The 17,455-nt window shown below is 47.9% G+C and overlaps 1 protein-coding gene across 1 annotated transcript in view; it reads right to left on the bottom strand.

Annotated features, from left to right (window-relative positions):
- LOC131410967 (aldehyde oxidase 2) overlaps positions 1-17,455 on the bottom strand; it is a 72,837-nt gene that overhangs the window by 47,933 nt on the left and 7,449 nt on the right. Inside the window, exons 6-13 of the mRNA XM_058549551.1 lie at positions 16,216-16,277; positions 13,520-13,609; positions 11,240-11,320; positions 9,542-9,686; positions 8,393-8,485; positions 4,332-4,483; positions 2,303-2,396; positions 26-135 (exon numbers count right to left, since the gene is read on the bottom strand). Coding sequence (XP_058405534.1) covers positions 26-135; positions 2,303-2,396; positions 4,332-4,483; positions 8,393-8,485; positions 9,542-9,686; positions 11,240-11,320; positions 13,520-13,609; positions 16,216-16,277 — 827 coding nt within the window. The remainder of the gene's footprint in view (positions 1-25; positions 136-2,302; positions 2,397-4,331; positions 4,484-8,392; positions 8,486-9,541; positions 9,687-11,239; positions 11,321-13,519; positions 13,610-16,215; positions 16,278-17,455) is intronic.

Below are 17,455 nucleotides of genomic sequence, written 5' to 3'. Positions count from 1 at the left end.
GCAGAGGCGACCGGTGAAGTCTTACCTTTTGAGAGTGGGGGATATACACAGACTCCAAAATTTCCTCTGGCTTAAGGTCTGCACTTGCCAAGCCAGCAAGAAATTCTCTGTTTAGAGGAATCTTCCGTGTACCTTCTGTTGAAGAAAATGACATTTCTGCACAGTTGCAACAAGGAACTTGAGATTATTCTGTACTTTAAATGCCAGAAGCAAAGACAAAAAGGTCACCTTCCCTGCACCGAATGACGCAGAGGTCTGAGTCCGTGACCGTCCAGGGCTCCCCATACCCCTCCTCAGGGGGACAGACACGCTCTGTGAACTGCGGCTCCTCTGCCCCCACGGCCTTCAGGCCTGTGTGGTTATCTTTCAGCAGAGGCTGGTTGACTAAACGTAACTCGTTCGATACGAAGATCAAGGTAACGGCGTAATTTAGGCTGAGACAGGGTTTGTGTCCACTACCAGCAGAGTTCAAATCATTGGATTTGCTTTTTGTTCTTGCTGCTGCTTTTGGCTCCTAAGTCAGATACCCACACCTTTAGAGCAGAGAGAACAATTCACAAAACCTCCTTTCAGCCCAATTGTCACCACTTAGTGGCCAGAGCCGTGCTCTCTGGCTTTAGAAAGTGGCTTGTTTTTTCATTTTGGTTTCCTTTGCCGTGCAGAAGCTTTTCAGTCGGATGTAGAAATGAGTCAGAGAAAGACAAACACCATATGATTTCACTCATATGTGGAAGATAAACACAGAGAGATGGAGAACAGATTGGTGGTTACCAGAGGGGAAGGGGGGCGAAAGGGCTAAAGGGGCACATATGTATGGCCATGGATGAAAACTAGACTATCGGTGGTGAACAGGATGCAGCCTGTACAGAAACTGAACTATAATAATGTACACCTGAAATTTACACAATGGTATAAGCCAATATGACCTCAATAAAGTAATTAAAGAATGAAAAAAATGTGGTTTGTGGCTCCCCAGGAGGTGCAGGAGGACATCACACTACAGCCCTGCAGATCTGCAGGTTCTCGTCCTGGCACACAGGCACATGCTGAGTGGATGAAGGGTGTGGTCCAGAGGGAGGCCGGAGCGCCGAGGAGCCCCGGCTGACCTCTGCTGCCTGCCCTGCGGCGGGGTCAGCCAGCTCATCCACTGGCCTCGCCAGGGCTGGGCGGCGCTCAGGGTGGAGTGGCTTTGGCAGAGCTGGGAAAACAGAGACTGTCAGCTGTTTTCCAACAGCCCAGGAGAGGAACCCTACTACTGTCATTCCTACTAGTGTCGGAGGGGCCCTGCAGGGGGCCGGGCTGTCCTGATGCCCCAGAGTCTTGGTTTCTCCCCTGGTCTTCGGGGTCAAGCTGGGGTCGTCCTGGACCACAGACCCAGAAGACTCAGCAAAATGGCTGTTGGGGCCGTGCAGGGGTGAGGTCTTTCCTCTCCTCCTCCCTGGGTGGGCCCCATGCAAAGAGGAATGGGGGCGAGAGAGCTTGTTCTCTGCCACCAAGTCTCGCCCAGCACTTCTGAGTTCCCGCCAGTCGGGATGGGGTTGTGTTATTCAACAAACCCTTGGGAGGCTGCGGGGCCTGTGACACAATTCCTGGAGGGACACCCCCACTGAAGCTCACGTGGGGCGGCTTGTGAACGCTCCCCCTGACCCCAGAGCCTGGGCCATGTCAGCCCATAGCAGGGGTAAATGACTGCCCCACTGAGTGGGATGGACAGAGGGAGTGGGCATTCGATGAGTTGTGGGGGTGGGGGGGTGGGGGAGGGGGGAAGCGATGGGAGTGGGGAGTCAGAGGCCCTGGGGAGGCAGCCTGATGGGGAACAGGCAAGCACACCCATCTGGAAATCAGACAGATGGGGGCTCCTAGACAGGGAGACAAGGGTAGTTTAGCGTGGAGCAGCTCCAAGCCAGCATGTAAAATTAATCATTGCCTTCCTCCTGCCCCAGGGAGCCCGGGTGTCTGCAGGGTGTCCTCACCGGACTTGGGGTTCTCACACAGCAGCTGGGGTGTGGGCATGAAGAGGAGGAGGGAGTGGTCCTCAGACCACAGAGAGCCTTCACCTCCGCCTCTGCACTCCACCCTGGCTGACGCGCGGGCGGAGCTGCGGTCGGGTGGGTGTTGTGTGTGGCGAGTGGTGCCAGAGGAAGCACTGGCACCTCCTCACCCTCAGTGTGCCTTCCCCCAGGAGCCAGAGCTCCCCATGGTGGGCTGAGACCAGAGACCTGGGCTCTCTCTGACTTAGAGCAATTCCTTAAAAAAGACAAACAATCCTTAGGTGCTCTTCAGAGTGTCCCGGGCAGCCTACCTTCTGATATCAGGTTGAGGGTAGTGTTGCCCACGGCCAGAACTGGATTCAGATCCGAAGAGCAGTGCCGGCTTACAATGTGTCCCCCTAAGGACTAAGGAGAGAGAGTACAGCCTCGGTCATTCTGTCCCTCATCCTACGCCCCACAAGCGCCTGCTTAGGGTCCTCTCTGGTAGTGAAAGGGCCCAGAGCAGTCTCGGTCTCCTTTGTGGAGGAGACTCTGTTCAGATTGTCAGGGAGGACCCCCTCCCACCTGCCACTTTGGATGGAGAGAGGAGTTGATGGTAACTAACACTCGCATGGCATTTGGTAAGTTCCATCTGCTGTCTAACCTCTCACATGTTTACCCACTTAATCCTCACAACAACCCAGTGAGAATGATGCCATTATCCCTGTTTCACAGATGAAGACACTGGGGCACTGAGAAAGTCTGAAACTTGACCGAGGTCTCCCAGCTAGGAAGGGGCAGGACTGGGATTCAAACCCAAGCAGCGGGGCTCAGAGGCAATTCTGAATCACCTCCTTCTCAGCCAGGGGTACAGTGCAGGTGGCCACCCTGCTGGGTACAGAGGTGCCATCCTGCCAAGGGTATGCAGCATCTCGGTCTCATGTCACATGGCCTCTGAAAGTGCTGGACTGCACGTGGGCCCTGCTGGGTCCTGGGCATCCCCACCATTGGGAGAGAGCTGCCTTCTTCCTCATCTTGGGAGACTCCGCTTGGCTCTGGCTGAGCCTGTAGCATCTCAGAACTTGGGAGGGAAATGACCGGCCATTCAACTCAATACTCTCCTCCCGCATAGTGATGGCATCTACAGTGACCACCAGGTAGCTGTGGTCTGGGCTGGAACATTGGTGAGGACCTGGAACCCCCCTTCCTCTATGAACAGCTTGATTTTAAAGTTCTTGTTTCCACGGAGCTGAAATCTGCCTCCCTGGACTCTCACCCATCCATCATGATTCTGCCGTTTGTGAGCATATGAAATGTCACATCTGTCCCCAGGAGTCTATAGATACTTGAAAGAGGCTCTCATGATCCCTCTGACTGTCCCCACCTCTGCCATTTCTCTTTCTGATGTGGTTTCCAACCCCTCACTCTCCTGCCACTGTCTCCTTGCCAGGCTCCGGAGTGTCAGCCAGAGTGCTTGACAGGGGTAAGGATATTTTGGAATCACGTGAAGAGCTTTTTCAAAGGTAGCATGTCCTCCCCCGATTCCCCATATCCCAAGGATCTCTAATACACCATTTGGGGTATGTAGGAGAGGGAGCACGTGTATTTGGAAAACCTAACTATGTCTCTTCTGCTCTCTTCTGAGGTCAAAAATAACCAGACCTTAAAGTGTGCCTCCCAGATCTGAGCATCATTCTCCAGCTGTGGTCTGAATGGTCTGGAGTAGAGAAGGCTACCCTCTTTATTTTAGGTACTATACTTCTGTTAATGCAGCCTAAGACTAAATTAGATTCTTTGACAGTCTTATCATGAAATTAGCAAAACCATGACATCTTTTTGCCACCTATATTGCTACTTAGCTATTCTATTGAATTTGACTTAGAGTTCTCTTTTTTTTAAAGGCTACAGTTTTTTTTTTTTGAGGAAGATTGGCCCTGAGCTAACATCTATTGCCAATTTTCCTCTTTTTCTTTTTTCTCCCCAAAGCCCCAGTACATAGTTGTATATCCTAGTTGTAGGTCCTTCTAGTTCCTCTATGTGGGCTGCTGCCCCAGCATGGCTTGATGAGTGGTGAGTAGATCCACGCCCAGGATCCGAACCAGCGAACCCTGGGCCGCTGAAGCAGAATGCACAAATTTAACTGCTATGCCACCAGGCTGGCCCCCTGAATTTGACTTAGAGTCTTCTTTTAAATATGTCATTAAATAACGTTTGTTAAATATTACATAGTTATTGATTGTGCCTATCGTTTCAATCTGTTGAGACTCTTTCTCATACGGATTCTGCCAGTGCCTATTTCAACATTTCAGTGCAGTTAAGGAAGAGGGGCATTGTGCCCAATGATTGGCCCAGAAAACATACCGCCATGTTCCGGATCTGCTGGCCCGCCAGACTCTTCAGGTGCCTCAGGAGGGCTCGGTATGTCTGAGTTTTCTCTTCTGGGAGCTCGGAAACCCTTTCAGCCAGGATGTCCTTCACCTGGGCCAGACTGCAGCTGGCACCTATTGTCAGTCCTGGAGAGCAAATTGTTTTCACAGGTGACCTCGGAGGAGCAGCTGAGCTGCAGTCAGGCGCCAGGGCCTTCTGTTCGGCTGGTGCAGCGGCTCTCTGCCCTGGCTGCACAGAGAGCATCGGGAACTCAGAAACAGCACAGATGCCCCACTCGCAGATTGTAAATCGGACCCTCTGGGCATGGGGCTTTTGAAAGGCTCCCAGGTACCTCTCCAGTGCGGCCAGCATTAGGAACCCCTGGGCTGGCCGACACTCTTCTCCAGATGAAGGCAAGGAAAGAGAGCCCAGAGAGAAGGAATAACAGTAACAACTTGCAGGTGGCAGACCCTCCTAGAACTTTCCGTGACCCCCTCCTGACTACCACAGTGAAGCTCTGCAAAGCTGTTTTGTGATTAAGGGGGATAAATCTGATGGCATTAAAATAATGACAAAGGTCTTCCAGCTGCCGAAGTTCTCTCAAATCAGTGATGCTGTGACTGCGCATGTGCGCTCTGCAGCAGATCTTGATACTCAGCATTGTCGACAACCAGTTGCTGAGGGGCACCGGCCAGCCAGCATGAACACGGCCCAGGTGAGGAGCTGCCCAGGTGTCATGTTGGTTGTTGCTGGGGGTCCCCAGGGAGGGGCCAGGGAAGCAGGAGCAGTGGGACAGCATCCCGGAGGATTGGGGCAACGCTATTTGCTAACTGGCCAGGAGGTAATTTGAAGATTGAACCACGGTTGGTGGTGCCTGCGAGTATCGGCAGGATATTAGCACAAGGGTTTCTCTATGGTAGGGATGTAAGGTTCAGATCCATCTTTGAAAGGGAAGGAGTCACCCAAACCACCAGGAGATGGCTTAGTCAGCCTTTTAAAGTTAAGCCTTCACGTCCCTGGGGTTTGCAGAATGAATCACTGACCCGTAGAGTCGGATTTGACATCACTTCCAGGGCGGGGTCTAACTACAGTTAGTCTGTTTTTATCAGGTTGCAGGCTGGGCTTTAATTTTTCTCCTGTGGATTAATCTTTGAGAATATTTCACCCTCCCACATTGCTTTATTTTATCAATATTAAAAATGTGCTTGGCACAATACTTCCCCCACCCCTGCTGACACACCCAAATACCCCCCTCCGTCCCCCCCACCGCTTCAATCAGCTCAGCTAACCTAACTGAGCAGGGAAACCACTGGCTGCTCTGCTCCTTCCTATCCTTACTGGAAGCAAATCTAAGCTGCTCCTCCTCCCTGGAATGTCCCGACCTGGAGGCTTCACACTGTTTCTATTTTAGTGTCTCATAAAAGGCACTCCGCAACGCGTAACTTGGGACCCCAGCTCAGGCCCATCAGCAATGGGCTGTTGCTTCCTATCACTGTGGTTCCCTGGAGCATGGTCTTGAACTTCTGCAAAAATCCTGGCCTGATCTTTGCCCACAAGAGCACCGGGAAGACCAGGCTTGTTTCCTGTCATCCAGTTCCTCCTGCCCTAGACCCAGAGCCTTATTAGTTGGGAAGAAATAAAAAATAGAAAGACTCATTATTATTATTATTACCTTTTTAAGGTCAGGAGCATCAGAGAGACCAGCATGACCATCTCTTATCTGACCAGGGGGGAAAAGGGCAGGTCAGCCCCAGGGCAGGGGAAAATGCCGGCTATCTGCTCTGCTGCCTGCGTCCTCGTGAGCACAGACTTCAAACTCCGGTTGAGGCCAGGCGATTGATTCTGGGGCTTTCGTCCGGCTCTTTCCACTGCTCACATTACCCCTGCCCTTTGTGCCAGGCGTGACACAGCTGTCCAGAGACAATTCTATTCACTGTGCTTCTGTTCATATTTATTCCATCTTTGGTCACACACCGAGCTCATACTTCAGTGGAGTGGAGCTTTCATTTTGATTCTCGGAACACGAGTTTTGTTTAGTTCTGTGCTTCTTAGAGTTCATGGGGCCGTGGGGTAAAGATGCAGCAGTTTCTGGAGCACTAACTACTACAAGATTATGAGAAAGAAATGTATACCGAGCCACACATGTAGGTGATACGGATTAGTTTGCAAAATTTGAACAAACATGAGCCGTCACAGAAATCTATTTCCCGGGGATGCTGGCTGGGGCAGGAGAGGGCCATCTGACTCCAGAGTACCCTTCCCCTACCAGTGTCCTTCCGTCGTCTGGGCTTAGGCAGTTTGGGAATCCTGGAAACTCCCCTGGAGGCCACTAGAGGGTACTCACGCTTTAATTTTAAGAAGCCCTGAGGCAGGCACGTTGTTTCCTCAGGTTTCAGAAGCTGGCTCTACTTTGCCTGCAGAGTCCAAACTGAGCAGTCCCTTCAAATAACCAATTGGACAGGCTGTGGGGTGGGCCCGGGAGATGGGGACTGGCAATAATGGAAAGGGTTCTGAGCTGGAAGTGGGAGATGTGAGGTCTGGTGACCCGACCACCAGCCGGTTTGGGGACCTTGGGCAACTCCACTTGCCTTTTGCATCTCGGCTTTCTCATCTATAAAATGAAGGATTGTGGTTACATTGAGCATTTTGAATTGTGCCCTGAAGGGCCCTCTCAGGGGCGGATATGGGGGGCTCGGTGACAGGGGGATGGTGGAAAGTGTTCCCCCTCCTTCAAACAGAGCAGCTTATTTTCATTTACTTATTTTATTTAAGATTTGCTTGAGGATAGGCTTGTGGTGCTGAAGAGAAGTTTGGAAACCATGGGCTAAATGATGCCTGGGCTGAGGAATAGGGGAAGGGCTTCCCTGTCTTAACCTTCTGCTTAAACTAGTTGCCTAGCCTCCCAATCCACTCTTTGCATTGTTCCCTCTCCCTCTGCCATCACCAAGATTTCAGGTACGCCTAAGCACATTCCCTCATTTTCAGAGCGGCATTCAGATGTGCTACCTGAATTGTCCTGGGGCTGAAGCTGTGAAGCCGCGGTGCTGGGCAAAACCAGGAAGGGTCGGTTCCCTTGCAAGTAGGAGGGGGAGGTTGGGGAAGGGTTGGCTTACTGGTCTGCAGCACAGTCTGAGTTTGGCTAATGATGGTTGGCGGCCAGGAGGGTGGGACTCCTGGATGGCAGTGATACAGCCAAGGCGGGTCTGCTGTCCTTTCCGACCCTCACAAACACACAGTAGCCTACAGGTCAGTCTTGCCTAAAGCTTTCAGTTTGGCCAACCTCCTTGTTGCCTAAGTTAGGGCGGTCATTGTTTCTACTGCGTCCCAAATGCCACACATTCCTTCGTTTTTCCGTTATGTCATTTGTCAGTCGTTGACTGGGCACTAACACGCAGGGTCAGTCCTTATACGCATGTCCTCATATGCTAGGAGCTCTGGGGATGAGGAAAGGGGCAAATGAGGTTTCTTTTGTCAAAGGGTTTGCTGTGTGTCTTGAAGGCAAAGTCTTGCATATTTCCCTCCTACTTCTTGCGTGCCGCTTCATTGATGTAGTATTTGCACAGAGTGGGCTCTTAAGGATGTTGTAAGTGACTGGGGGTGCTTGCCCGGGCAGGTCTTTGTCCCTCTTTGCCCCTTGCCCCTGTCCCCGTGAGACAAGTAGCATTCAAGTGCCAGATTATATTTCTCCTACTGTCCCCCTGCAAACATCCTCCCTCCCTGGCATTGACGATTCAACCAATGGATAGCACCAGTTCTCTCTCACTGTCTTCCTGTCAAAGTGACACTGCAAATTTATTGTCTCTAGGTCACTACGGCATTTTATAGAATCCTGCAGGTCTGCAAGGTCCTGAACAATATCATCTTAATACTTCATCTTCTGTGCCAAGTTTTGATAGTAAAGCTTCATGGTGGGGATGTACTATCACATGAGAAAAATGATGAAGAGGAAATAGGCCAGACAAGACAAATGGAGGAGGCTCCAAACTATTCGGCAAGTGTAAGTTCACTGCAGGGATGGGGTCATTGATATTTTGCTAAGAGCACCAGGAACTCACCATCACTGGTTTTGGACACCATACTCAGCTCAGAAATCCTAGCAGGAGAGAGGAGAACTGGGTGAAAATGTCCTTGAGACTTCATTGCAGGTCCTGGAAAGTAAATATATATTTTAGACAGAGTTAGCAAAGAGAAAATGCCTTTTTTGGCATTGAAATTTTCCCATAAAAAATATTCTGATACTAATTTTAAAAATTGACAATAAACGTGAATAGATGTGAAAGCAGTGGCCATACACCCTGCCAAGTAAATTTATAGAGCATGTTCTCTCACGATACATATTTATTTATACACTCACTACATGTGTATAAAAATCGGAAATAAAATGGATGAAAGCTCCTAAAAAAACCATGTCCTTCAACAATAGAATGGACCAGCAGATCATGCCATAGTCTTGCAAGGGAATCCAGCACAGCTGCGTGTGACGATGTGGGCAAATCTTAGGTCAAGAATGTTGAATGAACAAAGCAAATTGCGGAAGAATAATACCATGTCAGTCTATTCATGAATGAGTTCAAAAATACGCAAAACTAAATGACTTATTGCTTAGGGATGCAAATATATGCAGTAAAAGAAGAGACTGATCAACATTGTATTCAGCTAACAAGAGCCTCTGAGAGGAAGGGACGGGAAGGGGATGTGGTTTGGGAGGGGCCTTCAAAGTTCTTGGCCAAGTTCTCATTCTTAAACTGGGTGGGGTGATAACTGGGTGCGCACTGTTAGTATATCCACACGTATTTTATAAAATTCTATTATATCTACGCCCTATTTAACAAACACAAAAAAGGACAAGGTAAATGACTGAAAAAGTTCTAATACTTTTGCCCCCACCTCTAGGGGTCACCCTGCACACTGCCAGAGTATATGTACATCCAACCTTGGAGACCGTTTTTCTTGTATTATAATATAATAATATTGTATTACAATTTTATATTGTTATTATAATACATACAACCATATAATTATGTCTAATTATAATTATATATTATAATGTAATAGTATATTTTTATAATATATTATTATAATCTTATTATTATAAAGGATGAGATTTTTATCCTTAGACAGTAGTTTCTGCTGACTGAGAGCAGAGGAGATAGGAAGTCCAGCTCCGTATCAGTGGTGGCCTGAGGACCGTTGTCATCACTCACCCAGTGAGGTGTTGCCCAGGATGAGAGGGGCTTTGGGGTGCTTTACTTTCAGCTCCAGGAGATCCTTGAGGGTCCCAGGGGAGATCCAGGTCACCCTCTCTCCATGAAAGGTCAGGGTTCGTTTTTCTGGATTCTCCGCCATTCTCTAAGGGCAAATGACAAGTGTGTGTGCACACCTGTCTTCCTGGGTTATTCAAGATCCCAGGTGAAGGTATGTTCCTCTAGAGAGATTTCAAGGGGCCTGGGGTCCACTTGACCTAAAAGATACTCACTACACCCATTGGTTGTGCCTGAATTTCCATAACTAGATATTTACTCCTTTAGCTTAAGACTTGTTAACATGTAGCTCTTTGGAGACAAGTGACAATATAAGCTGGCACCTGTCATTGACTCTTCAGTATCGATTAATTTAACATAATTTAGTACCATGGCTTTGAAAATCATAATTATACTAATGATCCTAAATTAATATCTTCAGCCTGGGCTTATCCTCTGAAATCCCAATGCATACATCTGAATGAGTACTTGATGTCTCCTCCCAGATGTGTAATAGGCATCTCAAATTTAACATGTCCCAAACTGAGCTCCTCATATCCCATCCCCTTCTAAGCCCTGAAAAGGACCCCCCAGGAGGAAAAATACCCTACTCCTCTGGAGATCTTCCTGGGACCTGGGATCGCTGCTCCGTCCCTTGCCCCTCTGAAGGCTATTGCCATCCCAGCCTCCAGAACATCCCAGTGCCGTCACAACGTTAACAGGAGCATAGTCCTCCTCTGTCCAGCCTCCCTGATAGCTCTCATTTCACACAGAGTAAAAGCCCTAAGGCTGGCATGGCCCCCCCAACCCCAAGGCTTTCTGACCTCCTGTTCTCGCACTGTTCGGACATTTGCACTTGCTGTGCCCACTGCCTGGATTGTTCTTCCTCCACGTATCTCTGTGGCTGGCTCCCGCACCTCCTTCAGGACTTTCTTCAGATGTTACCTTCTCAGAGAAGTCTTCTCTGGCCAGGATGTTTAAAATTGCAACTCCTGCATCCCCTCCCCCTTCTCTGTTTTATTTTTTTCTTCTTCTCACTTGCTAACACACTATATATCTCTTATCTATTATCTTCTTATCATCTGTCTCTCCCAGAAGATTACAAACCCCTCCAGGGCAAGTCTTTTTAGTTTTGTTCCCTGCTGTATGTTCAGTACCTGGAACAGTGCCTGGCACATTGCTGAATGAATAAATATTTGTTGAATGAGGGAATGAACACATCAGAACCCCTTCAGAAATAGGTATTTTATAGAATGGGCTCACTGAATGGCCTAGAAGAAAGACAGAGATGCTGACAGAGGGGAGGGTGAGGAATGGGGGCCCTGGAAGTGCTCTTTGGCGTCAACGTAGTGGACTGGCTGGAAAGACCAAGGCAGAAGCTGAGCCGAGCTGCGTCGCTGGGGACAGGCAACAGGAACACACTCTAGACGACAATGATGAGAGTAATGATGATGTTGTTTAAAACATAGCCTGAGCTGAGGCCTGGGCATGTGTCTAGGGCCTGAGACGGGGCTTGGTGGGCTGGGCAGGGACAGGCGTCTTGAGCTGATCAAACATTTCCACAATTTGACAATTTCACAGGAAGGAAAGGGTGGTTTTAGAAAACTGATTTTATAACCAGTGACATTTAAACAAGCACATAAAACACCCCACTCATCTTACCAAGAGTTCTGGGGGAAATATGAGCTCCTGGGTAGGGTCCAAGGGCTGGAACTCCTCTTTCGCAAATAGCTCCATGCAAATCTTTATAAAGGACAGAAGAAGATGGCTCTGTCAGCCCAGCTCAACTGGAAACAGCATCGTAACTCTTTAATTAGGCAAAATGAACACAGTAATAACTCTCCTACTCTCTTTGTGCAGGGAAATAGTTCAAACCAAATGGTTTTAAATAAGAATTTTCTGTACGAGAAATACTGATTTGCCACTAATATGATACTAAAGAAAAGAGTATTCTGTGAAATACTTCAAACAGTATCTTGTGAAACACCACAGTCTATGAAAAACTATCAGAGGTCAAATAAGTTTGGAAAATCCTCTCCACTGTGTCCCAACCACCATCCTCTCATCTGTCGTCAGGATTCAAAATGCTAAAAGCTCTGATAAGTCCTGCAGTTTAAGTAAAAATGACTCTAAACACACATACCCATGTGTCAACACACACACATGCCCCACTAACTCGAATAACAATAGTTATCATTTATGGAGGGCTTACATTCCAAGTGTTTTTATATGTGTTAATAATTTATTTAATCCTCACAACAATTGTACAAAGAAAGTAAATTATTATCTCCATTTTACTCATTAGGAAACTAAAGCACAGTGAAAAGTTACCAACACTGTACTTCTGCCTGAATCAAAGATGTTTTAGCTTTGGAGACATCTGTTTTATTTCCAGAACACACTCCTGAAGAGTAAGGAGAATGGGGAGAGCTGTGGGATGCAGGACTAGGTCTGTGTCACAGAGCAGAGCGCGGGGGGATGTCGGGGCAGACAGATCTGTTCATTCTCAGTTCCGCCACGACATTGACCCTTCCCATGAGAAAGAACTCAACCTTTCTAAAGGTTAACTGGAAATAATGCCTATTTTGAAGGGTGATTGTCACAATTAGGTGAAATGGCCTGACATTTGCCCACCCCCTCTGTGTCTCTCTGAGGTCTTCCCAGTTTCCAGAATGAAAATTTGCAATTGTTCCTATATAGTTTCTCGGCAGGACCCCAGACTGAGCATCACAGGCCAATATCTGAATGATTAGTTTTTGTGTTGGAATTAGACGTATAGGCAGTACCTAGGAGCAATAATGTGGTGTTTCTCTAAAACCTAGAAATAAGATTGTATCTGAGAATTAAAATGTAAAACAAACATAATGAATCAGAGCTGAGGAATTAAAAGTTCCCCTGAACAGGTGCCAGGCCGAGACTTAACAGTTACTCAGTGGAAGGTACTAACACAGCACAAAGAGAAGGGAGGGTCTGGGGCAGACGCCTGCCAGCCCGCGGGTCTTCCCTGGTGAGAGCGGAGTCTTCTGTGACGTGACCCTCAAGACTACCCAACTGCTCTGTATCCACACTCGCCAAGCAACCTTCTCATTATACTGTGGCCTCGTATGTGTGTTTTCTTATGGGGAAAGGACATGTGGCTCAGGGATCATAAGATCCACTTTATGACTGTGTTTCTCTTTATAAATGAATATTGTGGCATATTCCAGTTTAAATATCATGTTCTTCTGAGTTCAGTTAGAGTGAGTCAGGTGGTCCCCAGAGCACAATCATTGCCCATAAGGTGACAGTGGGAGGCCAAGAATGGGAACAAGGTAGGTCTGATGGATAGAAACAGATACAGGAGGGAGATGATGGGCTCAGTGTCATTTAAGGCTGGATCTTTTCTCTCGGATTTCCTTGTCTACAGGGAGCTGACTCTATTTTATCCTGTATTCCAACTTCTCTAAGTAATTCCTTTAAGAACTTGGCAGTGGGTCTCTTTTGGAAACAAGTATCTCTGAGAGAGCAAAGCGGGGGACTGGGATGTTTCAGGCTGGACTTCCCAGCTGCGGGGCCGTAAACTCCCCACGTGCCTTTGGGTCGGCTCTCAGCCTTCCCGAGGCTGCAATGCCCTCTCTCTACAAAGGAGGAGACACGGTGACAGAGCAGGGCCAGGCTATTTCCCCCTGAGCATGGGACTCATCCTAGTTGGGGAGGTCTTTTGTCTCCTGTCTGAGCGGATTTTCTGTTGTTCAGCCTCCCAGAGCACGAAGGGGCGAGTCAGAGCGCAGGCTGTGCGTCCCCGCTTTACCCGGCTCCTGGTGAGAAGTGCTGTGTCCACGCAGGCACTCTGGACTTTTGTAAGGAAAGTGGAGAATGACCACCCAAACCAACCAGCGCAGCTTCCGCACCAGGCCAGCCCTCCGCAACACCCTCGGGGGGAGGATGACACAAAGGACTCACGTCACTTTGCCTGCCCAGCGAGGAGGAGTCATTTTCTCCCTGATCCAAGCAGCATGTTCCTCTTCCTTTCTGTTGACAGCCACTTGACTCCTAGGAAGGTGAAATGCTTTGAGATGAAAAACTTTTAAATAGATAACTGGGTGTGTGCCTCGAAAGGTTTGGCAATTTAAATGAGACTCCAGGCGGTTTTAGCCGCTTGTGGTGGTTTCTACTGGAACAGAGATGATCACAAACAGCAAAAGGTCTTGCTTCTTTTGCTTTATTTTTTTCCAAAAATAAAATGATATATATAGAATATATAAAATGATATATAATATATACAAAAATATAAACTATAATATATAATGTAAGGCAATAATATAGAATATAGAGAAGCACAAATGAAATAAACTATCATGACCCTGTTCCGCTGATAATATTTGTACAAAATATATATTTGTACTATATTTATAGTACATTATACTTTTTATTTTGCCTTTTTATTTATTTGCTATTGTTTTGTTCGTTTATTTGCATATTTTAAAATTTCTATTGTGAGTCTTTTTCCGTATCATTAAAACGTCTTTAAAATATAACTTTGCTGATTGTGTCAAGTTCATCTTTTGGCTATTTCATAATATATTTGTAAAATTTGCTATTGATGTATTATTAGGTTTTCCCCTACATTTTATAACTATAAATAACATAATGAACATTTCTGTTCATTACATGTACAGTTTTGTGTACATCTCTGAATTTTTTCTTAGATACATTCCTAGTGGTAGAACTAATTGAGAAGATGCTTCTTAGGGCAATAACAGATTATTCATTCTCTAGCATATATAAGATTCAACAACACTGAATGTTACCATTTATATAAGGACCTTAAAAAAAGAAAGAGAAAAAGAAAAGAAAAAAGAAAATTGAAAAAAAAAGAAAACCGTTTTGATAACCAAATCTCCCAGACTTTTGGGATCTGCATAGGCCTGAACGGATAATCAATGGATTTTAAAGCAGGTGTCCATTGCCTGCTTTTTCGTTTCCCATTTCCTCCACACTTACCTCTTGTATCTTCTTCCTCAAATTATTTCTCCTAAATATCTAGCAAAATACTCTTCTAGATACCCCACTTCTCTGTCTCTGCCCAAATCTTCTCAATTCTGTCCAAGAAGCAAAACTAGCTGGGCCAGGTGAGTAGCACTTCTTCTCTTCTTCGACGCTCTGAGAGCTTCCACGGTGGGCCGTGAGTCAATGACAACAGAAAAGCCAGTCTTCTCCCTGCCTGGTGGATACGAGCCTTGGGGGCTCACTCCCTTCACCCACTAAAGAACTGGGGACTGCTGGCTATAAGGTGGGTCTCCGACCACATTTTTGTCTTTATTCCCAGGGTCTGTGACTAGAAAGATGATAACATCCACATTCCAGAAGGAGAGAGGCTTCCTTTATTTGTATTTCACAAGTGCTTTTCCATTTACACCAGCAATCTGATGAGTTTAGAAGCTGAACGTTTTCTTTCTCAGCTCGTCACCTTTGGCTCCCCCGTGTGGCCGTGGAAGTCTGGGACACGCGTACACCGGCCTGTCTCTGGGGAGTGGGACCCTCCTGCCGGTCCACTTCCAGGTCCACCTCTACTATTTGTGGAGCTAGGGCAAGAGTGCAAATGGAGGCCCCCTGCCGCCCTTCTCTTCCCACTCTGGCTCTGTCTGTACTGCGAGGGGCCTCAAGCACCATGTGACCCCAGCCTGAAAGTCCCGGCTCTTCCATTCCCTCCAAAAACTGCCAGTCCTTGGCCACCCTTTGCCCTAGGGGTGGACACACTGGCCGTCATGATCTGCCTTAGGAAGGTGGACTCAGAAAGAGGCTTGGGTCCGGCCTGAGAATGGGGTCAAGACCATACCAGGAGCACGATCTAGAAAAGAGGTAGGGGCTCCAGGTGAACTAGTCACCTTGGCCCCGCAGCCTCCTGAGAATGGCTGGAGGAGGACCAGCAAGGGGCCCTCTAAAATGTGGAGTCCCCCTTGCTTGGGTCTAAGAGCCCTACTGCCCACATCCATCCTGCCCTCAGCAGAGGGCGCGGTCAGATGAGCCGGTCGGGTCTCCTGTGAAACGCTCTTCATTTCCTCAACAGCATCCTCAGTAACAGTAGTAACTGTTTGTCAAGTTCTTATTAAGCACCAAGCAATACTCCACTACATGCTTTGCCCATGATTTCTCATTTGCTCTTGGCAGCAGCCCAGTGAGGTATCCCCATCTTGTAGAGGAAACTCCCTGTGCTCTTGTATTTGGGGTGAATTTTGGATTCCACTCTGCATGCTCCGCCTTTTTACCTTCTCGCACTTTCCCAACTGGTCTGGAGTCTTGGAACACACCTCGTTTCCCCAAAGCAAACTCCACCCTGTGCGTGTCTCCTTGGGTTTGCCGGAGCCCTCCTACCTGTCCTGTCTGATGCCTCGCTTAGCAAGGCAGGAAGACGTCTGGACGGCTGGTTAGACCACAGACATCCCTGCGTGCTGTGATGCTGAACACCAGAGGAGGTGTCGCGTTCATCCTGTCCTCAACGAACAGCTAGACCTCCCGTGAGTCGGTTGGAGCTAACTCACTTGGTCCCTCTTATGGTCTGTTTAGATGGCCTAAAACAGTCAACTCCTGTATTCCCAGCCTTGGCCAGCCGTCACTGGCTCTTGCTCTGTAGAGTGTCCCCATGGTCACCTACTTACCGCGCAGAAGGTCTGTCCACTCGCGAGAATTGGCCGATACCCAGTGCAGCGGCAAAGGTTACCTAACCAGAGAAGAAGCATGGTTATCAGTGGGCTGTATTTTTACTGGTTTCTTTTGCAAGTTAAAACAGACCCAGGCGGATTTTTTTTTTTTTTGAGAGTATTTAAATATCTGCCAGACTGTTCAGTGCTTTTTTCCTCTTCTTTGAATGTTGTGGGGTGGGGGTGGGGGGCCGGCCGCCCTGTGGCGTAGCGGTTAAGTACGCACGCTCTGCTGCTGGAGGCCTGGGTTCGGATCCCTGGTGCGCACAGATGCACCGCTTGTCAGGCCATGCTGTGGCGGCCTCCCACGTAAAGTAGAGGAAGATAGGCACAGATTTTAGCCCAGGGCCAGGCTTCCTCAGCAAAAAGAGGAGGATCGCATGGATGTTAGCTCAGAGGGAGCCAATCTTCCTCATACACACACACACACACACACACAGAAGAATATTATCCTTCCCACCACCTCAACTCCAGTTTTATTCTCTGTCCTCAAGAAGATGATGGTCTTTCTGGTGAGCTCACTTGCATCCATCTTTTAATTTATTCATTCATTCATTGTGTATCTATTGACAACACCTACATTTCAGACACTATGTAACCTATGGGGATCCTAAGACAAGAAACTGTAGGTCATTTCTCAGGCACCATAGGAGCAAACGATCTGCCTTGGACCATTTGTTAGAAGTGCTCCTCAGTGGATTTTAGGTCACTGCTTCAGAATTTCCTGGGGATATTTTTAAAAAATGTAGATCCTTGGCCCCTTCTCCAATTCTCCTGAATCAGAACATCCAGCGGTGGGCCCAGGAATCTGCATTTAAGAGGTCTGCAGGTAATCCTGTTGCACTGTAGTTTGAGAACCCTAGGTTTCCAAGGATGAAGGAGGAGGGTCGGTGTGGAATAGAGTTCATCTGGGGAGGCTTCATAAGGAAGCCCGGGCTTGAAGGATGAACAATCAATGGGTTGGTGGAAAGCGGGGAAGGGATATTTGGGGTTCACAGAGCAGCACTAGCAAAGGTGCAGAAGTGGAATCATGCAGAGCAATTGAGGGTTGAGAGGAGACGGGCCAGTGAGGAGTCATGGAGCAGAGGGGGAAGCATGAGGTAGTGAGGCCAGTAGTTGGACTTCTCTGAGTGCCTGGTGAGGGAGGGTGGGCTTGGCCACGCTCGATGTGGGTGGGAGCTGTTGATGTTTATTGATC

This window comes from Diceros bicornis, chromosome 10 (genome assembly GCF_020826845.1).
Source record: "Diceros bicornis minor isolate mBicDic1 chromosome 10, mDicBic1.mat.cur, whole genome shotgun sequence".
NCBI classification, from domain to species: domain Eukaryota; kingdom Metazoa; phylum Chordata; class Mammalia; order Perissodactyla; family Rhinocerotidae; genus Diceros; species Diceros bicornis.
This window is presented reverse-complemented; position numbering and strand designations above follow the sequence as displayed.